Here is a 22,357-nt window from a genome sequence, read left to right as displayed (position 1 = left end):
TCTGCCAAATTCTCCGTCGCTACATGATAGTTTTATATGACTAACTATAGTTACATAACCAACTATTCGTTACAAAACTGTTTAACTACATTTACCCAAATTCGTTGTCAAACTAACAAAAACAAGTCCAAGTCGGTAAATCTAGAACTTCCTTTTGGAGAAAATACAAATATAGATGCTTTCATTCAAGCCCCTCTTACCCTAGGTAAACGAGCAGAGAACTGTCAACAAGGGAATTTCAATTATTGCAAAGAGAGATTCAGATAAGTAGGGGCTGAAGTTGTACTTCAAATCATGCTGTTGTCCTCAACCACTCAAATATCCAGAAGGATGTTGTTACTGCACCATGATGTTGTCCTAACTCACCCAAATATCCAAATATCCAGGAGGATGTTGTTACTCACTTCTAAAGTCGTATATTCATTGGAAAAACAATGGCTTCATAATGTTCAAATAGAAGCTATTGACGCTATCATCCACCCACTGTTGACACATGGAGAATGTAATAGATGAGAACAAGGTTCGGGAGCAATCTCAATCCGCAGCTAAAATATGGTAATAGATGATAAGGTTCAGGAGCAACCTTGACATTAGTCAATCTGACCGTGATGAAACCATAAGGCAGAAAAATGGCACTGCAACTGCTTTATTTACTTTGTCACAAGCTGCGGTTGTGCCACTGCTGCTGGAGTCGCTTAGGGTCGCTTATTGACAAATGTTCAGAAATGGTCAAAGTGCTCTGAGAGATCAATCTACCGTTCATATACTTGACAAGCTTATTTGCTGACGATCGAGCGCAATAAGATGGATGTTTTTGTTCTATTATCTTTGGCATTTGATCCCATTTTATAGGGGACTTTAGTTTGGTGGTACTATTAGCTTTGGCATTTTGTCCCGTCTCCTAATAGGACCGTGGTTTGGTGTATATGGGCCTTTGACTTAACTTACGTAAAGCCAAAAAGAAAAACTGGACTTTCAAATTGTGAGCAAGCAACATGTTTACAAAACTAACCCAACTGTCGTATTATTATGTTTTTGTACTACTGGCTTTAGCTTTTCATCACAAAACTACCCGAATTGTCCTTTTATTATGTTTTTGTACTACTGGCTTTAGCTTTTCATCCCATCTCATAATAGGACTCTGTAGTTTAGTGTATATGGGCCTTTGATTGAACGAACTTATAACGGATTTAGTAAAGCCATAACAACACAGCGCTTTCACAAGTCGCGAGCAAGCAACAACGTGTTTTCAAAACTATCCCCAACTGTCCTATTGTTATTACAACTCTGGAAGCTTAAATTAAACTTGTCATAAATTTTAAGGTTAAAATTTATTTGATAGATGAAGGGAGCATTGTTGCCCAGAGAAATAAGTTAATTTTTTTTTGAAAATAAAGGGAGCAAAGTTTCACGGAGCCCCACTAGCACAACCGTCTGAGGATGGGCCTCGTCAGCAAGGTGACCCAAGATCAAACATCACAGGTGTAGTTGTGCCCTGTGCTAGGGAGAGGAGACATGCTACAAAATCCAGTCCGCTAGACATCCCAATCTACATTAGTACAGAGTAAGGACTTCAGTACGGAGTGGGGACTTTAATATATTCATGTTTAAGTGAGATGTTTCATAGATATTTGCTCACTGTTAGCTCTTCAAAAGATTATCGAATCCCTATTTTAGTGGTGTCGAAAATTTCTCTACAATGTGCAAATAATCAATGATAAAGAAGAGCCAGACTGGCTAAGGGTCAAAACAGCTCTTATAGCCAACATTGTTGGTAGGTTCATTAACATTTCTATACATATAGCATGGAGCTTATTGCTTAATTGCTATGTTGCACAAGTTTCCAGTATGTGGGTACTTCCAATCCGTGGGGACGAGTATCCAGCACTGCTACAAGTTTTGCCCAAATTTACAGGAAACGTCAAGTTGGGAGCAGTCATAATATAATATATTAAAAATAAAAATAAAATAATTTATTTATTTCCATCCAAAACTTGCCAATCAAATTCCATCTTGCAAAGAAATATGTAAACTATTGAACTTTGAAACACTGCCAAAAAAATCAAAATATTAATCCATCAACAATTTGTCAATCAAATTCCTTCCGAGCAAACAAACATGCAAAATTCCCAAACTGGAAAAAAAGTTGTTATTACTGGATTATTAGGTGATTTCATGCAAAATTATATGTTAAGTCATTGGTTCAATTCTTAGCCCTTGATGTAACCTCACCAATATTATATATATATATATATATATATATATATATATATATATAGATAGATAAGAAAAAATAAAATATATATTCATAATAACTAAAAAAAATAAAACAAACTTTAAAACCAATGTTATTTTAAAGAGTTTGTATAATAAAATTATAAATTTCCAAGTTGATAATGAGGAGAATGAATAGCTTTTCCAATGACAAAGATCAGGATTGGCTAGGTGCCTCATCTTCATTTGGATAGAATGGCTTTCCATAAACGGGTTGTTTCTCTTAGTTCCAAACCCATATCCAGATCTAAACTCAGCGGCACACCCTTCCCTTCCTACAGTTCCATCAGTTTAAGCAGCACCCAAGGTCGCAGCGTCAAATACACCTATATACACCTAAGTTTGCACTTATTCATTGCAGTGAAGCTCCCAAAACGTCAAAAATGGGTTATGGTGAAGCTCCTAAAAAGCTCCAAAGTACCAGTTGAAGCTTCCAAACAGTTTTGGAGCATTTCCGACCAGCTCCCAAGCTCCCAGGAGCAGGGGAGCTTCAGGTACGTGCTCTCCAATGCCTGGGAGCAGTACCCGTGTAACTATGCTTAATTGTTAAATACATGCTTATGGTAGTTTGAGTTTGATACATGCATAAGCAACGTAAGTATATGCTGCTCATTACCGGAGACCAAATAAAATTTTATTACAATCACTGATATTGCACAATTGTGAATGCAACAAATCAACACCAGCATTTACATTAAACAATAAATATATTTCTTCAAAGCAGTAGCTTTTTCCTCCTAATAGAAGCCTTTGACATGATGAAAGACTCCTGCATCTGTAGCTTTGTTCATGGTGTGAAAGAACATAAACATTCTTAACAGCCAGATCACATGATAATACATACTTGGGGTTGCTAAACCCCGCAGTTGCAATGGTGTCGTCATTTCAAGATTCTCCCTTGTTGAAGTGTGTAATAAAACAAAGCAACATTCAACCCATCTATTTGACGAGGCCTGGAAGCATCAAGTATACTATATCAAGAGGTGCACTTCTCGAAGCAGATAAATGGCAGAACTTAGCAATTATAGATGTGCTTTGCACATCCAACTTATCAAGATGGTCCCGGGTGGATATCCTAACAGTCGGTCAACAGCAGAATGGTATTGATTATCCAAAAGTACACAATTTTTGGAACTCAATAGCTGTATGCCTTTGTAAGATGTCATAAAAAGAGAAGAATCGCAATGCTGCAGAGTTCTCCAGTTCATCTTGCAACCTTGTGTAGAAAATAAATAAAATCCATCTTGAAATATAATCCAATAAGAAAGAAATCACCCTTCTATTGTAATGGACTAGGATGTGGAATATTGTTTATTTCCAATGGAGTTATAAATACAGACAGGTAATTAAATATAAGCATTTTGTTTTGTTGACAACCACCCAAATGGAGGTCCAGAATCAGGGACCTGTATTTTCATCACAGTTCCAGTTTTTGGAACTGTACAAAAAGTTGGTAGTTGACAGCTTATGTCAACTGTTCCTTTGGTCTCCTATGAGTATGTCAGTTTTACTTGGCATCTTGGTGCAACATTCTGAATAAGTGGCCAATTTCATTCTTTGCCACACACTTGCCTCAAATGCTCTTATGCACTATGTGGTATTATGTCTTGAGCCAATGGTCCTTGACTGGTCTACTGGACTGCTGGGCCACATGAAAGCTCAGTTATCTGCTTGCAGGCATGGTGACAACCACATGTTTGGGTTTGGGAGCATTTATGCCCATTATTCTTTGAGAGGATCCCATCACCACGACCATGTGTGTCAGATACAACTACCAGCCCAGAAACCAAAGATAGTAAGTGTCAGATACAACTACCAGCCCAGAAACCAAAGATAGTAAGGTGGACCAACCTGATGCATCGGTTGGGGCAGGAGGTGGGGATAAACCAGTGTCAAACCCTACATCGTTTATATGTTTGAACTCTTATCCCTAAATTTGCCCCAATTTCATATTATCACTCATGTACATATGCCTACTTGTAAATGACACTACCGCTTCAAATGATGTCCCATTGAAGGTTGTCAGATTTTTAAGCAAGTTTTCTTCCTTAAAAACATGGATACCATTACCTAGTGATTTCTAATGGAGAGAATGATATTAATTTGCAAATAAATATCAACAAAAAACCCTCCTAAATACTAGGGGAACTTGTCAAATTTAATCTGTCCATTGTCATTTCTAATCGTTACTGCAATCTGCACCCAATATAACTGAAACAAGCTTTGTGCATACCTACAACAAGCAAACGACAAATATACCACCCGCTTTACTGTAAAACATAGACAAGAAAACATTAGACAAGCCCAAAGCTGAGCTTCTGAGCATCGTGTGATTGGTTACCACCACAAGTTGATTGAACAAGCCTCCTACAGAATCATTTTGGAGGCAGAATGTGTTCCAAAAGAAAATAGAATACATGTCCTATATCAGAGCATCTGCAAGGATTGCAATCTTATTGAAGAATTCCAACTTAGTAATTATAATTAACTATTTCCCAAATTTGTAGATTTGTTTTTCCTGGATATAGTTTCTTGCCACTGATATTTTCCATTCAACTGCACCTCACAAGCAAACCACTAGGATTGAATTCTCTTAGTGAAATTCACGATGGAAGAATTAAGAAGCAATTACATGTCACTGCATGAATAAAATTTTATGTTTGCCTTCCTATTTATAGAAAAATATTCTGGCAAAGATTCCTCTATTTCTAACATTAAGAACCACGCTTTCATTGCAAGTGCATCACAATTGCCCACTAGCAATCACTACCAGTCACTAGCAGTCACTATTGCCCACTAGCCCTGATGCCATAGGTGCTCATAATGACTTGAACCAGAAACACAGGCCTGTAGGCCTCTATGTTCTCTGTTCCAGGGATAAGCTTTGTGGAGCACAGCCACCATCTAATTTGTAGGTTCCTTGGGGCATCTTGGCAAGTTTGATTGCAATGTTTTACATCAACGTGTTACTAATATGGAAGTAGCAAAATATATGATACATATTTCCCTTCTCTATACAGATGGGCATTTAATTGTAACATCCCATTTTAAAAGCTAAATATATCATTTATCTGTATTATTAAGAGAAATGAAGTAAAATATTTATGTTCTTCGGAAATCATTTCTTCAAAAATACCCAAAGGATTTTGAAATCTCCAAGAAGTGGACAAAGGATGCCCTTCTTAAAGAAATGGCAAAAAGCATTAATGTGATGACAATATCCATGGCACTATCTGCATTCCAAAGAGAAAAAATACATTTTCATATAATGACAACAATACAACCTGACAAAAATGTAGGATAATATAGAGATTCATGCCTCTATCCACCCAAAAATAGAGAAATATCCTAAATTTATGTTTTCCTACTAGAAAACGTAGTTCAATCAGAATACCAGGTACAGAAAACCTACTCCTTGCAAAACCGGACCCCAATAGATGGAATGTATAATTTCTCCAAGAATGACAACATACAAAAGCTGCTTGTCATTTTTGAGAATCCAACCCAAGTGATAAATCATAAAACTCATCTACAACCCACAATATAACTTTAAAAACAAAAACAATTGCCCATAGAGATGTGGGTTTTTTCAGACCATAATGATGTCAAAGTTGATCTTTGCAAAAAAAAATATCATCAAGATAGACTTCTGACAGGAAAAACTTTTAGGCAATTGCATTTAGAAATGGGCACATCATTACTTATATTCAACACGAGTAAAGATGAAATCATGAAAATCACAAGCTGCTTAAATTTAAATACCTCAAAGACACACAACGATGACAGTTGATCCTGTTGTCAAAGATGATCCCACAGCAAAAATAAGATCACAACATGATTCAATAAACAATCCTTTGTGAATCTGGGCAAAATAACCAGTATATGGATACCCTTGCTCTAGTGGTTAAGGATTTTAATCCACTCTTATAAAAGACTATATCCAATTGTTTATGGCAGGACAACTAATGCACAAACCCTGGTTGGGCAAATATGACAAGCAACACTGAGGCAAAAATCCGACATCACCCACTGATGCAAGTAATGTCAAGCAAAAACGTGGCCATGAAACTGATTCCAAATATTTTGCTGAGAACAGCCCCCCACGCACTAACTAAACATGCAAGAGAAAAAAAAAATTGCATTTTGAAAGTCAAATTCTTTTTGTTGGCGAGTTCAACAAATATATTACGTCCATGAGAACTATCTGAGCTAAACTATATGGGTTAGACTATCTGGGTTGTATTGTAAAAAAATACCCATTCAATATTTAAATCCTAATTATTCAGCCAATGGGCTACACTTCACCCTTCAAATCTTCTGATGTTCCATTTCTAACAGGCATGCGGTGGTAGGACACACAAATGGCAGGTGTTGGGATGAGCCTGGGTGAAAGCTCTGGGCAGTTTGGGCAGAATAGCTAGAAGTCATAACTAAGACCTAAGGCTAACGATACCTATTCAATCTGATGCAGCATCTATTCAAATGCTTTAACATTGTAGATTAACATTATCAGAAAAAAGTTAACTGAACAATATGTAGACAAAAGATAAAATATGATTCCTTTGGCGAATAGTAAATCATAAGCAAGTCAGACTGTTTTGTGAGGCAATTACTCGAAAACAGAGTAATCCTGCTAAACGAATACATAATCATCATAAACTTTGAAAGCTGGCAAACGGATATAGATGTGGGTACGTGTTATGTAGCATGGAAAACTGTGATTAATCCCAGCATTCCAGATACCAATAAACAAATAAGCTACTTCGTCAACATAAAAATCCAGAAAAAGAAAACTCACGTCCTACAAAACTGAAGTGTCAAAGCATTAAATGCCCTCAGAATCATAACACTATAAAGAAAATAATAGTCTACATTCCGCTTCACAGCAAAATGTACTTAAGATGTGATTACATCAATCTTCCTCCTCAATAATCTTAGTACCTACTCCACTGAGCCCTTCAGGAGGCACCTCCGCCACCGTTACAATCGAATAGAGCTCCTCCTTGGCATCTTCTTCGTCGTTGCGCTTCCTGGAGATTCGAACCCTCATCCTCCTGGGCACACTCCTGATGCCCCTGCTCCATACAACCTTATTAAGTTTCACATCAAGCCTCACATCGGCGGTTCCCATAGCCTTCTGGGAAAATTTCCTGATCTCCTTAACGGCCTTTGGAGCCATTTTCTTAAAAGTGCTGCAAATGAGAAGTCTGCGAATAAATCCCTATGAACACTTGATAACACTCAACCCTAGACCTTGAAAAAATTTCAAGTGTATGCAGAATAGTTTTTCAGATGCGTATAAGAAATTTTATGGAAAAAAACCCAAATCGTCAACAGATCAAACGAGAAAAACCTAATATACGATACCATACAGAACAAAAATTGACTTTAAAAGCTTCAGATTTTCATCTACCAGCCATGGAGACGCTTGTGAAGATTGATGGTGTACTCCCTGGTCACGACCTCGTCCCTGCGGCTCTTTCCCTTCTCCACCATCGTGCCACCTGCTCCGCTCCGCTTCGAGTCTTCTCTCGGCTCCTCTACTAAACCCTAAAATCTACAGAGAAGCTAACAGAAATAAACCCTTGGCTTAATACATTGAGTTGTGAAAACCCTTGTATTCAAACATATTTGATACTCCTTTTACGTCCGTCCAATGTGATTTTGTTTCAATAAATTTTATGCGCGTGTCTTTTGAAAATATGAATTTTTATTTCTCATATGAGGTGTAAGAAAATATACGGAATTAATGGGATTATAGTAGTTGGCATGTTGATAAGTTAATGACTTGATTTAGACTTTGGGGTAGCGTTTGTAGTTATAATTAGGGTTGATTTACGTTGTAAATATTTGGGTTAAGGATGTTTAATTTGTAACGTAACATTTTTAAAAAATCTAAATCCACAAGTACATCTAAATCTTTAAGAATATTGATAAAAATAAGGGATTTAATGTTGGCCTTTTCACAAAAGGAGGTGACATTTACTTGGCATCTACAAATATGTATTCAAATCTCCTATTCAAATTATTATGATGTATTGTGATTTACTCATGTGCTTCATTTCATTGACTTCTTATAGGGAGTGGTTTTGTGAGTAGTTTTGTCAAAAAAAAATTGGGTTATAACTTGATAACAAAAATCATGTATAAAGGTCAAGTTGTTATTCAAAGATGGAAGGGGAACGAACTTTCCCCGAGGTTTTATTCATTCCAAATCTAGCCATAAATTCAGTATCCAAATATGAGTGATGCAAGCATGCATATTGTATATGAAAAGAAAACCCATGAGATAGTACAAGGAGTAATGGTATGAATGAGGAAAGTTTAGTATGGAACTTTGTACAATTTTTGGGATATTGTCTTTTAGGGTAGTAATGAAGAAGACCACACCTTTATTATTGCTAGTGAGAAGACAATGCTACAACATCAAACACTAGCACATATGAGAAAGAAAGGTCATTGAAATTTGCATGTTAAAGGTATGATTAAAGGCATGTCTAATTGGTCATTAGATTATTGTGGTGAACATTGTATATATGGTAAACAAAGTTGGCTAAGATTTCCATCTGGTGCTAGCATGCTTACGCCATCCCTATGTAAATTTGTGTATTGTTTCACTCACAATGTGCTAGAAAATTATATATTACAGAGCAATGGAATACATAAAATATTGCAGAAACACAAATACAAAAACACATAAAACAAGAGAGACGCAGATATACGTGGTTCACCCAATTTGGGCTACATCCATGGAGAAACGATCAGTCCTTCCTTTTATATTATCCAACAAAATGAAGAGATACAACTTACAGCATATCCATTGTAATTTCCTCTTCACTCTAACATAACCTCCTCTCTCTCTCTCTCTCGTTCAAAATAATAATATACAACTGTAATACAATTCCCTCCTATAAACCTAGGGTTTCTTTCTAGGGCAAAAACCCCTAAATTAACATAACCTCTACTGTCAAACCATCTGCCTAGTGAACAACCCAGATTGACTACGAAATTACAATATTTTACAAAGCAATTTTTCATCTATTTTTAGCTTCGGGGGTGCTACCTCTGAACCCTCGCAAAGGGGGGGGGGGGGGCTCATAAAATCGTCGTCACCCACCCTAGACCCCCTGATGGCGATTAAATGAGTGGCATTTCTGCCCTATTAGGAATTGAGGCCCAATGCGATGATACCTCTGAACAATCAGGAAGATAATTAGGCTCCACACCCAACAATCTCCCACTTGGAGACTGATTATAGCAACTCCACTGTTGCTTCATTTGTTGGACAATGCTTCCACTTTGGACATGGTTGTTTCTCATCTTCACCATCATACTTGAAGACCAATTGAAACTTAACAGAATCTTAGCTTCATTATGGTTACAACTTTTGTTAATATATATGTAGGATTTTAGCTAGTGTGTATCTTTTCCAACTTCAATTGTCCAACTTTTAACATTGACCGTATAAAACGATACTTGAGATGTATATATTTAGTCTTGGAATGAAATGTTTAGTTCTTTGCAAGATGAATGGCACTCTGGCTGTCATTGTATAACCTGCGGATATCTTGCTTATTACCCAATTCATCCAGAATCCTATGTAACCAAATCATTTCTTTACTAGCCTCTATAGCGGCAAAATACTTTGTTTTCTTCATTGAAAGTGTAACAACACTTTGCATTTTTGAAACCCAACTAACAGTTGTTCCACCTACAGTAAATACGCACCTTGTGGTGTTGCTCTTGTTACTCTATCACCTGCCATATTTGCATCAACACATCACTGTAGAGCAATGTTTGAACCACCAAAGCATAATGCTTGATTTGTGGTGCCTCTCAAATACCTGAGAATCCATTTCACTGCCATCCAATGTTATTTTCTTGGATTGTTCATGTACTTGCTTAAAACTCCCACTGCATGTTCAATATCAGGCCTTGTGCAGACCATTGCATACATTAAGCTTCCAACTATTGATGCATATAGAACTTTTGACATATAATCCATCTCTTCCTGGGTCTTGGGACACATCTCCTTAGTTTGAAATGGCTAGTCAAAGGTGTACTAATTGGTTTTGCATTTTGCATATTAAATCTTTCCAACACCTTTTATATGTACTCACTTTGAGATAACGTTAATTTGCGATTTTTCATGTCTCTAGTTATTCTCACAACAAGGATTTATTTTGCAACACCCAAATCCTTCATTGCAAATGAATTTGTCGATTTTCTTTTGAGCACATCTATTTCCTGCATGTTAGACCCTGTAGCAAGCATGTCATCTATATATAATAACAATATAATATAGCTGCCATCATTTTGCTTTTTGAGATAAACTCAATGGTCAGAGTGACATCTAGTATAACCTTGTTCAAACATAAACCTATCAAATTTTAGATACAACTTCCTCGGAGCATGTTTTGGGCCATACAAGCTCTTCTTCAACCTGCACACTAATTTCTCTTTCCCTTTGACCTCATACCCTTGTGGTTGCTACATATAGATCTCTTCCTCCAAATCCCCATGGAGAAAATTTGTCTTCACATCTAACTGCTCAAGATGCAAATATTTTGTTGCCACAATATTTAAAATAGTTATGATTTAAGTCATTTTAACAACATGAGAAAATATTTCATCAAAGTTTATACATTTCTTTTGTGCAAACCCCTTCATAAAATTCTAGCCTTGTACCTTTGTTTACCTCTATCTTCTTCCTTCAACCTATAAACCCATTTATTCTGCAATGTTTTTTTACCTACAAGCAACCTGACTAAGTACCAAGTCTGGTTATGTATCAAGGATTTCATATCTTCTTTCATGGCTAGCTCACACTTCTTATTGGTTTCTACCTACATTGCTTCGTCAAAATATTTTGGTTCACCAGAATTATACATAATATAATGAAGGAGGGTATTGCTCTGGGGGTCTACTTATCCTGGTAGATCTTCTAACACCGCTTTCAAGTGTTTGAGGTGTTTGTTATTGTTGTGATTGTTGTTGTTGTTGTAACTGTTGAGCATTATAAATTCTAGGGACCTTTAGTTTTTTTGTGATCTCATCAAGCATTGTGTATTCTTTGTTTTCCTTTTCTTGTTTCTTTTCCTACATATCATCCTAATACAAAACCGTTTCATTGAATATAACATCTTTGTTCCTAATAATTTTGTGTTTTTCATAGTCATATAAGCGATAACCAAAATCATTAACACCATATCCAATAAAGGTACATTTCTTTGATTTTTCCTCAAGCTTTGTTCTATTTTCTTTATCAATGTGGACAAAGGCTTCATAACCGAAAGTCCTTAAAAATGAGTAGTTTACCTTTTTACCTGACCATGTCTCCTCTGGAATACCACCCTCTAAGGAACTTAAAGGCCCTCTGTTTATTATATAAACAGTAGTATCAATAGCATCTGCCCAAAATTGTAAGGGCAAACCTGCATGCAATCTCATGCACCTTGCACACTCCATGATTGTCGTGTTCGTCATTTCTGACACATCATTTTCCTGTGGTGTTCCTGGAACTATCTTCTCTCTACGAATCACATGCTCTGAATAGTAGTTATCAAACTCTTTGTTGCAGTATTCACCTTCATTGTATGATTTGAAACACTTCAACTTCTTTCATGTCTAATTCTCAACCAAAGCTTTCCATTTCTTGAAAGTGTCAAATACATCAGATTTATTTCAAATACAATAAATTCAAGTTTTCCTAGTTGCATCATCAATAAAAGTAACATAATAGTGAAAGCCACCAAGAGATGATAACTGAGCAGGTCCCCATACATCTGTATGCACAAACTCTGATTTTTCACTCTTGTTTTCCTTCCCAACTTTGATAAATCTAATTTTCTTTTGTTTTCCATAAACACAATTTTCACATAAATCCAAATCAATATGCTTCAAACCTAGCAAGAAATTTATTGAGTGAAGAATTTGCATCCCCTTCTCACTCATGTACCCGAACCTATGATTCCAGAGTGTCATATTTGCTCTTGTGGAGGTTAAAGTAATAATAGAATTAGAAATACTATTGCATAAATACAATGTACCAACATTTTCTTCTTTTTTCTATTACTAAGGCTCCTTTAGTGACCTTTCAGGTTTTGTCTGTAAAAGTAGTTACACGACCTTCACCTCCCAACTTCCCTATTGAAATTAGATTTTTATTTAGATCTAGAACATGCCTTACCTCCTTCAGTAGCCATTGGTTTCCATTATGTTGCTTTATAAAAACCTTACCCATTCCAATTATTTTACAAGGTTTATCATCACCCAGGCGAACTTGTCCAAAATCTCCTTGAACATAGTCATAAAAATGTTTCCTATCAGGTGTGGTATGGAATGAGGCCCCTGAATTTACCACCTAGGCATCAATAATATTCTCTAATGAAAGAATCAAAACATCTTGCAACACAACACATGTCACATTTGCTTCATGATTTTTCTCTTATTGTCCATCTCCTTCTTTTCCCTTTCGAGATTTCAGTCTTTCTTCAGGTGTCCTTTCTTCTCACATTTCCAGCACACTATCCCTGATCTGGATTTGGATCTCCCTTTTCTTGACTTGCTGTGATTTCCTGGGCTCCTTTCTCTTTCCATTTTTCTTCCTCTAGTCTTTGTATTCAAAGCATGACCCGATGTCTCGCTGGAGATTTTTCGTCGCATTTCCTCACTAAGGATGACACCAACAACATCATTAAACTTTAAAGTAAAAGAACCAGATATAGAGTTACTAATAGCCACAACTAGGCCATTCCAACTTTCTGACAATGAGCACAAAAATAACATAGACTTAACTTCATCATCAAAATTTACCCCTACAGAACTTAACTAACTGATAATTGTGTTAAATTCATTTAAATGATCAGCTACATATCCACCTTTGGACATCTTCATATTAAATAGACACTTCATAAGAAATACCTTATTTAAGAGTGATGGTTTTCATATAGTTTGACAATGTTGTCATTAAACCTTCTGTTGTCGTTTCCTTTGAAATGTTGAATGCCACTGATGCTTCCAGACATAGCTGTATTGTTCCTAGTGCCTTTCTATTGAGAATCTCCCATTCTGCGTCTATCATACCCATCGGCTTCTTTGATTTTCCGCTCAATGGTAGGTATAGATCTTCTGATACAGATAATCTTCCATTTGCATCTTCCACAACTGATAGTTTTGGCCATTAAATTTCTCGGCCCTAAACCTACCATCCTCTGTCATTGCTCCCACTCGAACCAAGAACCTTTCTCTCCTGCGAGTTTATCATCCAAATAAACCTTCGGCTTTGATACCAATTGTTAGAAAATTATATATTACAAGGCAATGGAACACATAAAATATTGCGGAAACACAAACACAGAAACGCATAAAACAAGAGAGACATAGATATACGTGGTTCACCCAATTTGGGCTACGTCCATGGAGAAACAACTAGACCTTCATTTTATATTATCTAGCAAAATGAAGAAATGCAACCTACAATGGATTCATTGTAATTTCCTCTTTGCTCTCACACAACCTCCTCTCTCTCTCTCGCTCAGAATAATAATACATAGCCGCAATACAATCCCCTCATATAAACCAATGGTTTCCTTCTAGGGAAAAAATATTTAAATTAACATAACTTATATCGTCAAATCATCCACCTAATGAACGACCCAGATTGACTATGAAATTACAATATTTTACAAGGCAATTTTTCATCTATTTTTAACGTCAGGGTGGGGGGGGCTCATAAAATCACCACCGCGCCCCCACTCCCTGGACCCCCTTGACGACGATTAAACGGGTGGCGTTGCCACCCCTTTAGAAACTAGGGTCTAATGTGGTGATACCTCTAAACAATCAGAAAGATAATCAGGCTCCACACCCAACACAATAATTTCTCAAGAAACACATGGATCTATTTGCTCCTAAAGGAATATGAAGGTTTTGGTAAATTTAAAGAGTTGTAAGACTCTTATAAAGAACCATATAAATAATAAAATAAAAGTTGTTAAGGACATGCAATGGTGGAGAGTTCCATGAAAATGAATTAGAGGAATTATGTAACAAGTGCAAAATAGCATGGCAAAAAAACAAATCCATAAACACCTTGACATTATGGAGTTGCAAAAACAATGAATAGAACATTGATGGAAATGGTAAAAAGTATGCTCAATTGGTAGGGTTATCATAGGGAGTATGGGCAGAGGAACTGTATACTCCCACCCACGTCATTGTCCATTGATAAATCTCCACATGAGTCATGGGCTAGTAGAAAGCGCACTCTGAAGCATCTCCAAGTTTTTGGTTGTGATGTTATGTTTCCAAGGGAAAATAGGATTAAGTTGGCTAACAAAGATGAAGATTTCATTTTTTAATGGTTACAAAAGATGGCATAATAGGTAATAAACATTGGAAACTAGTAATAACTAAGATTGTTTAGAGTTAGGATGTAGTATTTAGAGATGTTGAAATTGTTCTCAAATGGGAAGTCCAACCAAGGGAACTAGAACCAGAGACAATAGAGTTTGATTTTGGTTGTAGAAAATATAGAAGACAATGAACTAGAAGAGGAAGAACCTCAGAATCCAGCGTTGAGGAGACCAGTTCAGGAAAGAAGGAAACCATAATGGTATACCCTATCTAATTTTCATTCTCGCTTTGTTCCATTTATAATTACCAATGATGATCACAAAACTATTAGGGAAACAATGAATTTAGAGCATAGCATACATAGGGAGAAGGCCATGGTTCAAGAAATGGATGCCTTGGATAAAAAACGAGGCTTGAGATATAATTGAATTATTGGCTAGAAGAAAACCTATTTTTAGTGAATGGGTAGAAGAACATAGTTATCGATCAAACGAGAAAGTGAACTGGTACCCGTTTTTTTGAGATAGCAAAAAATCACCTGATTTTGAAAAGTGGTGATGCCAGAATAAACTCTTTTTTTAAGCATATTTTTGGCACTTTAAATTTTCTTTCGTATCAAGTACGAACATTTTTTTCGATGTTAGTGATTTTCATGCTGATTTCAAAAGGTTTTGATGCAACGTCTACCCCTTTTTTTTAGAGGGTTGATTTTTGACACATTCAATTTTCTAATACCTTCTTCTTCCTATAAGATTTTTTTTAAGTGTATTTTTTGTGTTTTCATTTTTCTTTGTAATGAAATCTTCATTTTTTTGGCGTAGTTAAAAATAATAAAAATAAAATAGTCAATATTTTAAAGTTACTATTTCCTATATGCTTATGTAGTGTTAATTAATATTTCAATGGACATCAAATAATTGTCACTAAAACACAATAATTTTAAACATTTCATTTAAAAAAAAAAAAAAAAACAACAACATTTTCTATATAAATATAATGAAAAAATACACATTTTCAGAATTTTTTGATGATTTTTATAGGAAGATCCTAATAGAAAAATACTTTTAAAAATAGCATTTTTAATGAATTTTATGTTAAAAAATAATAGTAATCACAGGGTTTTCACAAAAAAAAAATGATTCACATAAAAATTATAGTGAAAATCAGGGAATACAAATATTGAACATATAACAACAATAATCAAATGTTCATTCTTCTCATAAAATCTCAACGTCAAAACATTACAAATAAAACTAATGAAGATCTCTCAAAATTGAGTTTGAATTACAATCATAACTTAAATGTCATCAACAATATCATATAATCCATGGTCATCATCTTCTGCAGCTTCATTATTTTCTTCTTCCACAATATTTCCTGCTTGAGTTTCCTCATTTTCCTCGTCTACTGAATCTTTCATGTCTGCAAATCTCCCAAAGTATCATTTTCCAATCATTTCATATAGTGGTGGTTGAGGTTCCTTTGCATTTTTTGCCACACATGATTCATTAAAATCTCATTTCCTCAAACCAACTTCTTGCATTTCATCTGGAAGAAATTAAAGAGCATTAATTCTTTGTTGAATAAAATTGCCTTGTAGAGGGTCTCCTTCAATCGCAATGCAATTTCTTTCTTTTTGTAGACAACATGCTAGTGTTGTACCTAATCATCAAGCACACAAACAATAAGTAAGTAAATTAGTATAAACACATAATAAATAAATAAATAAATAAATTTAAAATTCAATTTTATATAATAAAACTTACCTGAACCTAAAAATAAATCCAAAACCCAATCTCTTTCATTTGAACATAAATCTATAAGATAGTTAATCAATGTTTGTGGTTTTTGATAAATGTTAACTATCTCTCCTTTTGCATCTTTATCCTCATATGTTAACTTTTTTACGACAACATCATGAACCAGTACTTGGCTATGACTCTTTCCATCTACTTGGTTCAGAAGAATGGACTTATAGTTATCATCTTTTGCCCAACATTCAACATGGATGAACTCACAATCACTTGTAATTGGCTGATCTCTGAAAGAAATAAGACTTAACTTTTGCCTGTAACATGACATAATAAAAGTTTAATCAAATTGTACATACAAAAAAATTACATTAATCAAACATACAATTTCAATGTCTTACCATGTAAGTTGCATCCTTGAGTTTGATTTTCCCTTGAAGCTTGTTAATAACATTGCAAATTGTGTGTCTGAATGAAATGTCACGAATCTCCAAAGTGGCAATGTTGTGACTCCTTGAAAGCACGCAACCACTTTATTAAAAGCTTGACAAGTGTAAGGTTCACTATCATATTCAATCTTTGGGAAACTGAAACCATGAGGAATGTCTGCAATAACCAGGGCATATTCCCTTTTAGGTATGAGTTTTGCAATGTCTTCACAGTCACCTTATATTATTTGATATTGGATAGTCGCCAGCCCATTCCAAATGAAATGAGTAAGAGTATGATCAAGTTCAACATTCCTAAGACGTTGTTTTCTCAGCCTTTCCAACTTAATTTTTTCAATGAAACTTTTGAAAGTATTTGGTACTCCATTCGCATCCTTCTTCGACATCTTTAATGAAATAAATAAATATAAGTATAAGTAATATAATAAAATAAAAAACTATATGAATAAAATGAATGTAAAAATTAACATATCTTTTTTAATGCAAGATAAAAATCTTTAAGTGTTGTTGTAGAACTTGATTCTGGGTAGTTGAGTACAACATCATTCCAACTCTCTTCATTCAACATTTTAATCATATGTTCTTGTATTTTCATATAAATCTTATGATTGAATAAATAAAGTAAAAATTGTTAATATAATGATATGTATAACAAATAATACCAACAACAATATGTTATATTTAAAAGAAAATTATAGTGCAAGAAAAAAGTAAAAGTAATTCAACAAACTTAGTTTTGATATTCTGAGCACATTTACTCCAATGACAATTCACCTGACTTCACACGACATGATATTGATTTGACTAATTTTTCATCTTTCACACCTTGCATTTTTCTCCAAGGTGTGATAGTCATATCATCTGGAAGTTGATTCATTTCAGGACTTGTCTTACTATTGGTACATATTATGAGTTTAGACCTTTTAACCTTCTGATTTTTTATGCCAATATTCTCCCACAATTTGAAAATGTCATCTATCAATTCCCATATCTCCCATGTTCTAAATGCCAACTGGAAAATGTTATCTATGCCCGTTCTGAATTTACTTTGCCACCTTTTGATTGGATTCTATCCTCAATTTGATAACATGTTTCCATACAACATTCCTTCTGAAATCTTAAACTGACATTAAGCTTATCCCCACCACATTTTTCTAAAAGTTCATTATGAATAAATTTGACCCTTTGAACGAAAGTCATAGACATTATATACTCATTATCTGCATTATGATCTCATGTCAATAACGTTGCCTCTGTTTCTGTTAAACCAACATAAATGATGCATTTCATTGTTTCAAAAAGATAGTTTCCAAGATATTCCTCGATCAATTATATTTTGGCCTCTGCTGAATGGTTCCCTCCAATTACATAATATTTGTAGTCAAAACAACGTGTCCTATCAAATGCTTCCTTATTGGGAACTTGATTTGGATCAACAAGAATCACATAAGGCACCACATGTGCATATGGATTGTACCTGAACAATGTTTTCAAATTATGGACATGTAAGTGATGTGCCTTTCTAATTTGATATTGAGATTGTCCTTCATCTGGCCTATAGAATTGGGTGACATTAAGCTCAAATATTTTGCCACCATTAATTAATTTATTCTTCCTCATGTGATTTTGAATGACATTTTGTTTTGTTTTCATAATGCCATCCTCTAAATCAGCACCTGGTGTTATGATTTCTTTGTTGCCTTTAGAACTTTCACTTTGTTCTTGATTGTTGCTTATGATTTTAACATATTCGCCAACTTTTTATTTCTTCTTCTTCCTAATTAACATTTATTCTTCTACATAAAAAGCCTCCTCATCATCAAATGGAAGAGTGACATCCATGGGCATTTTTCTTTCCGGTGTTTTATCTCTTTTCTCCTTTTGTACAACAGTTCTAACCTCCTCCTCACTAATGGAAACATATTTTTGAGCTTCTGCATGAGCTACAATTGCCACTTCTTCAAAAGAAACATGTTTACCTTTGTTAGATTGACCTGCCATATGGATTCTTTGTTGATCCCCTGCATGTAGGTCATTGTAGTGTTATGGATTGTTGATCTTTGCCTCATTCTCTTTTCTTGTTCTAACTCTATATGGAAATTGTTGATGACATTCATAATATTTGGTTCCATATAATAAATACCCTCTAGCATCATTGAAAGACTCTCAACAAAATCCTATCAAAGAAAATAAAATATGTCAATGATCAATCATTTATAAAAAATTTAATGATCATTACAATAATACATTACGCATAAATATAAATAAGCATACTTACAATGTTATTTGAAATGTTGGATGAGATTTCTTCACACAATGGTGTAGATTCTTGATTTGTGTCATACTTGTACTTTTCGAGACGATATCTAACATTTTCATGTGACTTGGGCAATTTTGCAAGAACATAAACAGTGTTTGAATTCGGCACCAAACATATGTCTCGTACTCTGCCTATCACCTCATACGGTTCACCCAAATAAATCATACCATAGTATAGATAGAGATGTGTAATATCATCAGATTCAACATCTTGAACATGCCATGTATAATTTGTTTTATTTATTTCTCGTGAATTCATCCATTCAAAAACAATCTTTGGTGCACTTGATGGGCCAGTTGGTCGACTTTTACTTCTGGTATGTTCGACAGTCTTCAAAACGTGTCCACCTACAACTTTAGATGATGGAATTGTTGCCTTTGTTCCAGACATATTCACAAAGACCTTCCTTGATGCCATCTTCCTGAAAAACAAATATATATATATATATATATATATATATGTTAATAAAAAAACCATACATATTACTTAAAATAAATAAATAAATTCACACTATAATTGTTATTTAAATATAAAAATAAATTAATTTATATATAATTTTTAAAAATATATATATAATTTATATCTACAAATTTATAAAGAAATTATTGTATGCAAAATTTATTTATATATTTTTGAAAAAAAATAAAAAATCCTTATATGATTTATATCTACATTTTTATAAAAATATAATTACATACTAAATTTTAAATTATTAAAATAAAAAAAAAAACCCCACATATATATATATATATATATATATATATATTTATTTGTTGATTTAATATTTGAAAATTTATATATATATATATATATATATATATATATATTAAATTTTCAAATATTAAATCAACAAATTTTATATATAAAAACAAATTATATATTAAATTTTAAATTATTAAATTCAACCACATTGGCTGGTTTGAAACGCGTCGACCAAATATTCTCAATGTGATTTTTTTCGAAAAAAAATTCATTAAGAAATTTTAAATTATTAAAATTTAATAAATTATATATTAAAATAAAAAATAAAAATTTATTAGATATTCAATTAAAAAATAATAAAATCAAAATAATATACAAGTACCCAGGAATTTATATTCATCACAAGCTCAACTCGAACTATAACATTGAGAAAAGGATTAATGGGGGATGGAAAGCTTATTTTGGTCTTGAAAATAATTGTAAAACAACAAACCTCGTAATGTGGGATAGAAAGAAGTTCCTCTTTGAAAATTTAGTCACTCTCGTTATCTTATATGGATGTGAGGTTTGGGGTTGTAGCATCTCTAGAGAATCTTAGAGAAAGATTGAGCAAATCCATAAGCGTTTTATAATGTATAACCTCAAAATTAAAAGCAACACACCCTATCCTATTCTCCTTATAGAAGTGGGTCTTTCCCATATCGAGAGCCTAGCTATGACTAGGCTTCTGTTGTACAAGCACAAACTCAATAACATAGGAGACCATAAACTTCCTAAGCTAGCTTTAAATTCCAGCCAAAACCACCTAAGGCTCAAACTGTTGGGGGTGTGGAGCATGATTATTTAGAGGTCTTTGTTTCAGCTGGATATATACTCTAGGGAGTTTGTACACCCCTCCATGCGGGGGGGGGGATGGGGCGGGGGGGGCGGGGGGACTTGTCCCCCCCCTCCACTCCCTCGTGGGGGTTCTGGGGGGTCCGGGGGCCAGCAGTCCCCGGCGGGGGTTTCGGGGGCAGCGCCCCGAAGCTAAAAACAAATGTAAAATTTCCTTGTAAAAGTAGAGTAATTTCTAGTCAATCTGGGTCGTTCATTAGGCGGATGATCTGATGGTAAAACTTATGTTTAGTTTAGGGTTTTTTGCCCTAGAAGGCAACCCCTCTCTTTATATGAGGGCATTGTATTGAGGCTGTGTAATAGATGTGTATTCTCCGAGCGAGAAACAGAGAGGTGAGACTGTGAGAGAAAATAGAGGATGTTATAGCAGATCTGCTGCAGGTTGTGTCTCTTCATTTTGCTGAATAATAGAAAGGAAGGACTGGTTGTTTAGGTTGGATGTAGCCCAAACTGGGTGAATATCTATGTCTCTCTGGTTTTATGTGTTTTCTGTGTTTATATTTATGCAATATTCTATGTGTTCCATTTCTATGTAATATATCATTTTTCTAACACAAATGAGGTTGGTATAAATACACCAGGGCCTGGTTAAACCATTGGGAGATCAACGAGAATGTTGCATTGCAAAACATTAATAACATTAAAATATTGTTACTTCTAAGTTCAAAGAAAAAATGTGGTGTGAGAAAGATTTAGCAACTAAAAGAAAATTAATATATTATAAGGAGGTCATCAACCCCACCCTAGAAAATCAAAAGTATCTCTCTGTTTTAACTAGCTCAAAGAAGAAAATTAATACACCAAGATTAGAACGAACTCTCATGAGCTCCATAGTGAAACGGGTTGTTGGGCAGTTCCTAAAACACCATGGATGGAAAGGTTCTGCCATCTCTGTGAGAATACGAACATCGAGGATGAAAATCACTTCCTCTTAGAGTGCCCCGCGTACAACCACATTAGATCTCAGTTTCAAAATCTTTGTTGCAATACTGACCTTCCTCTCCTTTTACGTTGTCAAAATTACAGTGAGCTCGGGAGGCTTCTCTCCAAGCTTTTTAAGCATAGGAATAAAATCTTAAATCAAACTAAATAATTCATTTCTTTAGGTCCGATAGACCAAAGTTTGGTCTCAGTGGACGTTAACCACCACCACCACCATCATCATCACAACACACACACACGCACACACATATATAATTTATATATAATTTTTTTATTATATTTAAATTTTACAAAAAATGTATTAATAAAATTGTATTAAAATTTGGAGTTGTCTTTAGTGCGACTTTTTGGACTTTCCGGTGCTGGAATCCGGTGGAAAAATTTGAGGTGAAATCTTGATTTGTGTTATTTAAATTGGTATTTTAATTGCATATTTGGATTCAGCACCCTGAAAAACACCTATGACACTTTGATTATGCAAGGATTACCATCAAGCTTGTGATTCTAGTGAATCGTTGTTGGATTTTAGAGAAATTTAACCGGAAAAACCCACTGGAAAAGCTTCCAAAAAGTCGCACTAAAGACAACTCCTAAATTTTTTATATATAAATGTTTTTTTATTATTTTAAAATTTATTAATGAAATTATTTTAAAACTTTATAATAATT

General features: G+C 34.5%; 2 protein-coding genes across 2 annotated transcripts in view; both read right to left on the bottom strand.

The window, feature by feature from the left end:
* Positions 1-7,084: 7,084 nt before the first annotated feature.
* On the bottom strand, positions 7,085-7,911 carry LOC149146431 (large ribosomal subunit protein eL31-like). The gene is made up of 2 exons (XM_089448800.1): positions 7,688-7,911; positions 7,085-7,466 (listed from the first exon to the last, which is right to left on the bottom strand). Exons 1-2 carry the CDS (start codon positions 7,768-7,770, stop codon positions 7,187-7,189), a joined length of 363 nt encoding a protein of 120 aa, XP_089304926.1. The 5' UTR covers positions 7,771-7,911; the 3' UTR covers positions 7,085-7,186.
* A 10,708-nt stretch (positions 7,912-18,619) lies between these two features.
* Positions 18,620-22,357, bottom strand: part of LOC149146430 (uncharacterized) — a 103,263-nt gene continuing 99,525 nt past the window's right edge. The window contains exon 8 of the mRNA XM_089452762.1: positions 18,620-18,852. Within this exon, the coding sequence (XP_089308888.1) occupies positions 18,620-18,852 (233 nt within the window). The remainder of the gene's footprint in view (positions 18,853-22,357) is intronic.

The sequence above is a fragment of the Pinus tabuliformis genome, chromosome X (assembly GCF_031772625.1).
Source record: "Pinus tabuliformis cultivar Carrire ecotype Pingquan chromosome X, CPIR1, whole genome shotgun sequence".
Lineage (NCBI taxonomy): Eukaryota > Viridiplantae > Streptophyta > Pinopsida > Pinales > Pinaceae > Pinus > Pinus tabuliformis.
This window is presented reverse-complemented; position numbering and strand designations above follow the sequence as displayed.